The sequence below is a fragment of the Corvus brachyrhynchos genome, unplaced genomic scaffold, assembly GCF_000691975.1.
Source record: "Corvus brachyrhynchos isolate BGI_N302 unplaced genomic scaffold, ASM69197v1 scaffold48, whole genome shotgun sequence".
Classification (NCBI taxonomy): domain Eukaryota; kingdom Metazoa; phylum Chordata; class Aves; order Passeriformes; family Corvidae; genus Corvus; species Corvus brachyrhynchos.
The window spans coordinates 4021296-4031425 of record NW_008240027.1 but is presented as its reverse complement, the minus strand read 5'-3'; the positions used below and the strand labels follow the sequence as shown (position 1 = coordinate 4031425).

The 10130-nt window shown below is 50.1% G+C and overlaps 2 protein-coding genes across 2 annotated transcripts in view; both read right to left on the bottom strand.

The window, feature by feature from the left end:
- The window catches only part of PTCH2 (patched 2), a 29302-nt gene extending 27940 nt beyond the window's left edge, over window positions 1-1362 (bottom strand). The window contains 1 exon segment of the mRNA XM_017743451.1: window positions 1224-1362. Coding sequence (XP_017598940.1) covers window positions 1224-1362 — 139 coding nt within the window.
- A 4548-nt stretch (window positions 1363-5910) lies between these two features.
- The window catches only part of EIF2B3 (eukaryotic translation initiation factor 2B subunit gamma), a gene marked incomplete at its 5' end in the record, with an annotated part of 99880 nt that continues 95660 nt past the window's right edge, over window positions 5911-10130 (bottom strand). Inside the window, one exon of the mRNA XM_008640784.2 lies at window positions 5911-6134. Coding sequence (XP_008639006.2) covers window positions 6082-6134 — 53 coding nt within the window. The remainder of the gene's footprint in view (window positions 6135-10130) is intronic.

Genomic DNA, 10130 nt, shown 5'->3' with positions numbered 1-10130 from the left:
GAGCTCGCCACCGGGGCAAGCAGCCAAACCCACCCCGACTCCTCGGGCTGTCACAGGCCCTCGCTGCACGCGAGGAAGCGTCCAGGTGGCCAGCGAGGCTTCCTGGCTGATGAGGGGTTAGGAAATGTGTGGCAATCCCCAGCAAAGTGCCCTGCAGTCCTCCCCGTGTCCCCTTCTTGCCAGGAGACCAGGAACAGGCAAGACCCCTGCCCTCTCCACTGACTGGGCTCCGGAGCTGCATGGCCGGGGATCCTGGGGCAACAGGGGTGTGAAAGCACCCTGGCTTTTGCTCTCCAAGCTGGGATCTACAAGAGGATGCCAAGGAGGGATCTATAGTGAGAGCAGCCATTACTTTTGGATCCTGGTTCCTCTTGCATCCCTCCCATCCCTCAGCCCCATTCAGATCCTTTCCACGGAGTGGGGTCACCAGCCAGGGGCTGTGCCTCTCCTCCCTACCCCAGCACCCTCCAGGTACGGTGGCTCTCCAACCCCACGGGCGACCTCCATGAGGGTGGATGATGACAGGGCTGGAGAACAAGGGGCAGACCCCCACCATGTGCATCCTTCATCTGCCCAGTCTTCCAGGGACATTCCCAGGAGCCTCCTCTCCCAGAACTCTCTTGCTACAGGAAGAATAGGGGCTATGAAGACTGGAAAGGACATAACGGTGAGACCACCGAGGGGTGATCCCCAGGTGATGGGGTGGATGGTGTGGCCACCATCCAGTGCAGACTGGACTCCTCACAGAGCAGTCCCAGCCCCTTGCACAGAGGGAGCATGGCTGGGGCGGCCAGGTGCGTCATAGCCAGCTGTGGATCAGCGGTGGCTGCAAGCAGAGCATGGCCAAATCCCTTCTTCCCAGCATCTGGCACCAACCGCTCCCTTTGCAGAAAGGCCCAAGCAGGGGAAGATGTCACTGTTGCTCAGTGACCCTGTGAGGGCCTGGGTCCTTCCTGGCGCCACTGGAAATAGCTGGGTGACACGGCTGAGTTGCCAACCCAAAGAGCAGGCATCATCATCACCATGGTGAGCAACCTCTCATGGGTGGCACAAACTGGCCAGGTTTGCCTCCTCAATCTCTCAACCCATCACCAGGGGATTCATGGCTTTCCTTGCCTGGGAGGACAGCTGGATGCTTTGGGGAACCCTAGTGCTGGGGTGGAGATCAGAGGGAAGGGGCTGGGGGGCCATTACCCACTGACCATCTCAAACACGCCCATCACCGCTGCCAGCATTGCCGGTTGGTTGCTCCTCTCCCAGCGCCGGCAGGCGGCTGCACCCCGGCCCCAGGCGCAGGTGTTCGTACTGGAGACCGCAGTCCTGGGGAACAGTGCTGCCTTCCCTGCCTGGGGCAACCCGCATCCTGCCACAGGGTTAAACTCCCCAAGGAAAGGAGGGAGGAAGATAGGAAAAACAATCACAAGAATTTGTTTCATGCTGCCTGGATCCCTCCCCGCACGCAGCAGTGTTTTTGGACGGCCGATTTATAATCAGCAGTGTGGAATGTTGTAAATTAAATATTTTTAAACAACTTTGCTCTCTCTCTGGTTAAACATTTCAGAGATCGCTCTTTCTTGTCTGTCTCTTGCTGGGTGGTCCCTCCATTCGCCCGTACATCTTCCTCAAACACAATTAACCATTTAGATGTTGCACAAAGGAATAGCTTATGCATACAACACCAGTCGCTCGCTGCTCTGGCGCTGGGGGAGGGAGGCAAATAAGAAGGCAGCTTCTTTTATTTTCTACTAAAAACAAAAACAAGAAAATCCCTTTTTCCTTCCCAAACTATCCCATTTTTCCTTGAATTGTAAAGGCACTGATCCAAGCTCATCAGCTGTCTTGGTCCTCAGTCCAACAATCCCCTTGTCGTCCCCCATCCCCTGAAATTCAACATTAGCATTTTAAAAGCCTAAAACATACAAGTTTATTTAGACTCAAGCTCTCCCAAGCTCTTGCCTTCCATATTTATATATACATGTATTTTAACGTATATAAAATGTCTGTCTATAGGACCTGGAAGGAAGTTCCCGTCTGCCGGCCCGTCTGGGAGGCACAGGCGCGGCTGTGGACCTTGGCTCCTGGGAGATGGAGTGAAAACGACAGGATCCAGAAATCAGCCTCCTGGCTGAGAGGGAGCAAGCCTCGGTGGGCAGGCTGCTGCAGAGGTCCTAGGGGTGCTGGGTGCTGGTGAGAGAATCTCCACATCCCCAAATTAACTCTGCAGGTTGCCAGGTTGCCAGTGAGAAGGGCCCTGTGCTCTGCTCTCCCCCACGGCACTGGGATGGGCTGGGTTGGGGCACAGTGAGCAGCCTGCAATGCCGAAGGCCCCAGCTCCAGTTGCCCGCTGCAATAATCAGTTTTAAAACAGGTGACCAAAGGGCACAGGAGTGGCTGTGTGTGTCGGGAGGGCAGCACTGCAGTGTCCTGGGGCTGGATTACACCACACACTGTGCAACGTGCGTCTGTCACACCACTGCTGCCGGCACGGGCGGCTCCTCTGTGAGCCCCACGTGAGGCTTGATCTCACTCTGCCCCTTGCAAGACATTGGCCAGGGACCACAGCAGCCACTACTGGCCCTCACTGGGGACTCGGGCCAGCGTGAAGGCAGTAAGGCATCTCCGGAAAGCAATGGTGTTCTCCAGACCTGTGCGGTTTTATTAGGAAAATTCTTGTCTCTGGACCAGAAAAGTCCAAAGGATGGGCAGGGGCATGGTGAAAAACACTCCTTCCAGGCAGCCAGAGGAAGGACAGTGGGGTGCAGAAACCAGCAAGGAGAAGAAGCATGGCTCTGCACAATCAGCCTTGGAGACTGAAGGCAGTAAAAGACTGCAGAGTCCTCGTGATCCCAACCCTAAGAGGTTCAGGAGAGTCCTATTGCTAGGGCTGCACACACAGTGTCAGCTGGATAGGTGATGGGGGAGTCAGACCTATGTATCTGAGACCATATGACTGCTCAGGCTCTGCTCTCCCCTTGCTGCCCACAAGCCAAAAAATTGTCCTAAAATCAAGATCAGAGCTGGGTGCAAAGGTTTTGTGTCCATTTGAACACCATGGGGGTGGGAAGCCCACCATCCCTGGGAATGGCTGACCGTTTGTCTTCGCCTCACGTGGCTCTGCTCCAGGGCTGCCAGGAAGATGGGAGCCATCCGCTTTGGTTTGACTGCAGAAGGGATCAGATGAGCTGCTGCTTCCTGAGAGATCCCAACAGTCACCTACAAAAGCAAATGTGAACCGCTGAGGGAGGCAAGCCACAGCTCTGGGTGTCTGCAACTGCCAACAAATTCCCAATTCTGTGTCATACAAATGGGCTTGGCTGCAAAAATCCTGGCAAGGACCTGGCTGCAGAGCTGCTACCGGTCGCACCCAGCTCTCATGGGAGATAGGATGAGGGGGCAGAGCTTCAGGTGCCCTGGTTGTGGTGTGCCGGGGGGCAGGACCCACAGGAAGAAATGTGGCCAGGTGTGCACACACTGCTCTGCACCCACACCAACCCTGCTGCCCTGGTCACAGGAAAAACCTTTTGGGAGCAGCTGGCAAGACACTGCTCAGGGAAAACCATTAACCAGAGGTCCTGCTGGCCATCATGGCAAACCTCTGTTTTACCCCACACAGATTCAGCACATGACAAGCCACTGCAAGAACCTTTTCACAGCAACCCTGGAAGTACATCTGCCAAGGAAGTGTTCAGGACAAGTCTGTCCAGAAAGAGCCAGTAACTACAGAGCTGGAGAATGTCCATCTCTTTCAGGAAAGTGTCGCCTATAAAGCACCACTTTGATGCCAATAACACCATGATGGGCACAGGCTGTAATGCTCAGCTGCCTGGGTGTGACAGAGCAACTTATTTGTGTCTGAGAGGTGCCCCATTCCTCAAAGCTGGCGAGCAGCCTGTACCAGTAACACTTTCCAGAAGGTCTCTGTGACCTGGGACCAAACAGTCACGTCCTGGGAACAGAACTTCATGTCCTCAGTCGCCTCTCCAATTTTCTCAATGACTGTAATATCACTCGGTTTGTGAAGTTGCCTGACCCAACCCATCACATGCTCACCTGATGATGACAGCAGCGTGGAGGCCAGGTTAGATGAGGAAGGGTTAACCTCCCAGTGCCCGCCTTGGGATTCCTGAAGGCCCTATTATCCCGAACTATTTTTCATAATTACCGCCACACACGTAGACTACATCAAGAGTGAATCTTCACTTTGATAATTTGTGCTGTGAAATCTCACTTTGGGATCTACTTTTATCTCACACCAAACACCTGCAGGTCGTAAAAGGCAAAAAGGAAAAGAAAATGCCTCAAATCCCAGCCAGGTTTTCAAGTGTCAGAGAACACTAAATTAATGCTACATTCTAACCGACACAGTAAAGAGCCCCTCACCCTCTTCTTAAATTAGCTAAACAAAAGGACGGAGATTTTAGCATATAATTAAGGCACAAGGAGGTAAAGCTGTAGCTGCTAAACAAGGCGATGCGGACTTTTCAGAAGTTAAGATGTATCCTAAAAAGAGAGGGGGAGAAGGCTTTGTGTTTAAGCAAAAGGACTGTGAGTCAAAGTCCCTGCAAACCTCTCTTGGCTTTGCCAGCCTTCTGGTAAAATGCAAAGCCAGGTAATTACACTCCACTCTGCTTCTGTTTCTACACACCCAAAATGGAGCCTCTCTCCCTTGCCGCACACAGAGACAAGAACTCTCTTTAATTAACCTTTGTAAAGCCTCTGCGATCCTTGGATGAAAAAGGCTTCGTACCTTAGGAACATGTTTGCGCACATACGCGAGGCAAAACCTCCAGCACGAAGCTGGAGCTGGATTGCAGCACATTTCTTCTCTGCAGCTTGTCACAGGCCTTGAAGCTCATCCTTACCCATAGTTTCCATTCCAACCCGGTCCTTTAGAGGAAGGATTTTGTTTATGAAACTCAGAGAATGTCTGGATTATAATCTCTCTCCTGTCAAATTAACTAGGAAATGGTAACTCTCCTCAGGGGTCACTGATGCCCATGAAGCACACATTTAACATTTATCACTCCAGTTAATGAAATACCATCCCTGCCAGTTGCTGTAAGCACCTCTGGATGTCAAACTGCCAGGGGCAGATAAATGCCCTGTTCAATCCTACTACATTCTAATAAACAGCTTTTAGGTAGGAACTTGTGTCCAATTTATAAACATTAAAGAACAGCTTGTGTTTCAATCCCATCCAGGTGCTTTACAATCCTGGCACAGGCCCTGACCACAAGGCTGTGCGTTTCACATTAACACACGCAACTCATCTCAGAGACATAGGTACAGTCATCCACAGATCATCCAAGTGTGGGGAGGGACCTCTTGTCTGGGATTGGGAACAGTGGACTGACAGGAAGAACCATCAAAATAAGGCAGGGAGTACCCACTGCTTACAACCCACGCCTCCTTCAAGCTCCACCAGCCCTCACATACTTGCTCTCGGGCAAGATTTCAAAGTATCAGACCAAACTCAGCCCTGATGGAAATGGGTGCCAAACTCCTCGACTGCATTACAGAGGAGAAGAGGCACAGATTAAACACTTCAGTGCTGTGGGGCAGCATCACGAGTAACAGCAAGGAGGAGGACGAGGCTGGCAAAGCTGCCAGGCTGCAAAGAGCAGCCGGCACCGCTGCTGTTCTCGCCGTCCGCCTGCTGCGTTGATGAGATGCACAAGCAGCATCCCGAGCAGTTTCTCCCAGGCTCAGGGATGGTGGTGCAGGACTGCGGGGACGTGGTTTACAGTGCAGGGAGGGCGGCTAAGTCATTCTTTGGAGTGGGCACAGTCTGTGTGGTCCCCGCTCTCCCTTCTGCTGGAAAAGTACAGTGCGTTGGCCGGGCGCGCAGGAACAGATATAACCCGGTACAAACCCGCGCGCATCCCAATGAGGGGGGAGGGGCTGACGGACACTCTGCTCTGCAAATACTTCTTTATTAAGACATAAATTTAAAGCCGAACAGGAAAGGAGCAATGACAGGGTAAACCATGCCAGTACTGATCTGTACGGATGATCTTACGATGGTTGAACATCTGGTTCTGCTGCTGGCTTCCATAAAATCATCTTTAAAACCTACTCGGGTTATATCTCCATCAGCTGTTCGGTGCCCACAATGACTTCATTAACATGTTTGGCTGAAAAGATAGAGGGAGGAAAAGAAGAGCAATTGAGTTTTGCAGCAGAGCTTCAGACCGTGCATTTTTCAAATCTGCAACTTTAAAACAAATGAGAAAAGCAGATTCTGGGGAACTCCAACAGAGATTTGCTGGACTCCAGCATCTCTCCGACAGTATCCCACACACATGGTGAAAGCCTAAACAACTGACTAAACATCAGGAGATTTCACTAATGAGAGTTTTCACATGTATGTGTCACTAATAAACAAGAGAGGCCCTACGGAAGTCACAGCTGCTACTGACAGGTGTACACCTAGGTCAAGGCAAGGAACCATCAACATCCTAAATGGAGATAGGACATAAAATTAAAGATCTTTAATCCACCCTGGCCCTAAAGAGCACTGTCTTCCCCAAACTGCTTGGAGGCTGGGGATGAGAGGGGCTGCTAAGCATCAGGGGGCCATCACCAAAGCAGTGTGAGATCCTCTCAGCAATCTCAACTCAGCCCTGGCAGCTTAAAAACAAGAACTTTTTTGTGCTTTGTTTTTTGCCTTCAAATCTGCAACTTTAAAACAAATGAGAAAAGCAGATTCTGGGGAACTCCAACAGAGATTTGCTGGACTCCAGCATCTCTCCGACAGTATCCCACACACATGGTGAAAGCCTAAACAACTGACTAAACATCAGGAGATTTCACTAATGAGAGTTTTCACATGTATGTGTCACTAATAAACAAGAGAGGCCCTACGGAAGTCACAGCTGCTACTGACAGGTGTACACCTAGGTCAAGGCAAGGAACCATCAACATCCTAAATGGAGATAGGACATAAAATTAAAGATCTTTAATCCACCCTGGCCCTAAAGAGCACTGTCTTCCCCAAACTGCTTGGAGGCTGGGGATGAGAGGGGCTGCTAAGCATCAGGGGGCCATCACCAAAGCAGTGTGAGATCCTCTCAGCAATCTCAACTCAGCCCTGGCAGCTTAAAAACAAGAACTTTTTTGTGTTTTGTTTTTTGCCTTTTTTTTTTTTTTAATTTAAACCTGACCCTCCTGTGGAGCAAATTTGTTGGAGGGGCAATTTCTGCAAGGTCACTCCTTTGCCTGTTCCCAGGAGCTTTGCACAGCCCCAGTGGACACATTAATGTGCCAGTCCCTGACCCAGTACTGTTAATGCACTGTACTGAAAGAGCCTCCCCTTTAAAATGCAAAAGCAGCTTGTCAGGGAAGGACTGCAAATAAGGGATCTAAAGCCAAAATAATAAAAACACGCAACTGAAAGCCCAGTGCCTAAAAAACCCAAGCGTGTGGCCTAAGAGCATGACACAAAGCTGGTGTGCTCAAAGTGGGTGTCCTCAGGGTACTGTGGGGGAGGTGGTGAATCTAAACTGCACTCCAGGAGCTGGACACCTATTCAGGTGGAGCTCACGTGGTGTGTCCTGTGCCCCTAGGCTCTTCATCTTACCTCCTGCAATTAGGAATAATAATTGGCTCTGGAGCCTGGGATAAAGTGTCAAGGCCTGTGAAGTGCTGGGATACACCAGTGGAGGCTCTGGTGTCTCTCACACCTTACACAGCAGTGCGGGTGGATAGCCAAGGATGATGAAAATGATGTGTTTTATTTACTCACCTAAAACTCCTCCCCTCAGGGGAGTGGATCTTACAAGACTGTTGCAAAACAACAAATATGCCACCTTTGGCTAAATGAAGAAATCCCTGGCAATCCCCAAAGTGGCCAGGCCAACATGATGCTTCTCTTGGTTTAAAATTCAAGATGCAACCTTTGTACCATGCAAACCATTGCTCCAGTAAAGTAAAATTGATAAAATTCTGCTCTATAAACTTCAAGGAGTTTTGGACTGTGGCAAGATAATTTTTCAGTACAACCTCAACCCCATAATCATATGGATCATATGCAGTCTCCTCAGCCTGAGGGACTTTAAGAATGGGTGAGCCACACCACTTCCTTTCAGAGACCCTTCCTGAAGGTTAAAATAAGGAGATCAAGGGGCTGCTTCTCACCTGCAGCATCAGATTGAGACATTTAGCTCTTTGCTCAAGGTATTTATCATCAACTGATAATTAATCCTGGAGCCTCACACTAACATCCTGGAGCTCAATCTCCAGCACTTTGGGCAGGATGAGCAGAGGTGGATGCAGTGCTCAGGAAAATGAGGGGCTGACTGTACAAGTGCCAGGTGCAAGCATGATGTAGGTAGCACCACACAACTTCTCCAGCACAGCTCTTGCCAATAGCCCCAAGTCCAGCCTTCAGCGCCTCTCTCCTCCCGTCCTGGACCCCACACAGCTTTGCCAAGTACCTCAAATCCAACCTGCAGCATTTCTTGCTATAACATTCCTCACCCCCAACAACTTTCCCAATATATCTCAAACAGGCCCTGTAGCAACTCCTGTGACTCCATTCCTGAACCTCCTCCAAGCAGACTTACCTATCACGTTGATTTCTATGATGTGAATAAGACCCTGGCTACCATCCAGTGAGAGTAATTACATTATGCCTCTGCAGATTAAACATGCCTTCATCTAGGCTTATAGAGAGCCATGTCAATTTATGGTTCTATATATAGGTTATCTATAGCAATATTTTTTAATAAGGAACTTCTTGCTTCATTTCAGACAGCATCCTCCACGGTCCTAAATGTGCAGAGCTGGGACGGGTCCTATCACATACCTTGCTGCAGAGGTGGTACCAACTATTTGTATTTTGCACTGACGTGCTTGCAGCAGCCTTATGGTATCTTGTATTTTACACCTGATGAGTTCAAAATGCTTTTTGAGAATTGGTGAGTAAGAACATTCCTGTTTTACAGATGGGGAAACCAAGGCAGCAGTGAGTTTAGGGAGCTTAAGCAGCCAAAGCCACATGGGAAATTGGAGCCTACATTCCCTCATCTCTCATCCCTCTGCCTGTTTCATCTCCTCCTTGATCCCTGTGGCCCAGATTCCCCAAAGCGGGCACACATGGTATGTCACTGCTACCTCAGACTCACATGAAATCACCAAATTCATTTCTTCTTGTAAAGGCTTAAAGAAAACACATGAATCTGCCTGTCTAAAATCCGCGAGGAAGTTTTCAGGCGATAAAGGGAATGGTTTTGCTAGAAACAAAGCCCCATTCCGCACCCTGAGGGGATGCGATAGGCAGATAAGGATTCACCCTGCTTCCCTCTTCCATTCCCAAAGCCCTCCTTGTGGAGTGAAGGGAATTCAGACGCCAGTGTGTGTGCCAGAGAGCTGAGCTGTGGATAGCGTTTCATTATCAGACGTGGCTGCCAGTTGCCAGTGGCTCTGGCTGGTACCAGCAAGCTCAGTTCCTGCAGAAACTCTGCCTGAAACTCTGGGGGAGGAGGGAGAAGTACCTCACATGCTTTGCTGTTCAGCTCCCTTTCTCCTTCCCCAGCTCCCCATTAGGGATTTCTTACCAGGCTGCCTTTTATCTGACACTGGCAGGGTTACAGATGCATTCAGCCCACAGAGAAAGAAGAGGGATTAGAGAAAGGACTTTGAGAAAGCCTTAAGAGTTGGACTCTTCAACCTTAAATCATGTTCAACTAGATCTTCTCAGATTGGGAGCATCTGGTGCTAAGCAAATCCAGAGCTGATCAACACATTCAACCTCCTGATTAGCACTTTGCTTCAACTTGCTGACGCAGCCCAGCCTGAAGTCAGCCTGGGTGCTTGAACCGAGTGTCCACGGAGACTTTACTGAGTGTAAATCAAAAACCTGTCACTCGTTATATATGTGTTCCTGCTTGGGAAGACATTTGTTTACACATACTGTACACTAGCCCCTTAAAAACATACGCACAAGGCGAGCTAGAGAGCAGAGCAGCTTTTTGGTGCTTGGCTAAAAACAAATTGTAATGCAAATAAACAGAGGGGCGGAAATGACTGCGCAGCCCAGCACAAACCCCACCAGCAGGCTGGGGGCCGGGGACCCAGCGCTCCCCAGCCTTCCTGGCAGGGTCCTGCCAAGACGCCCACAGAAAGGGGAG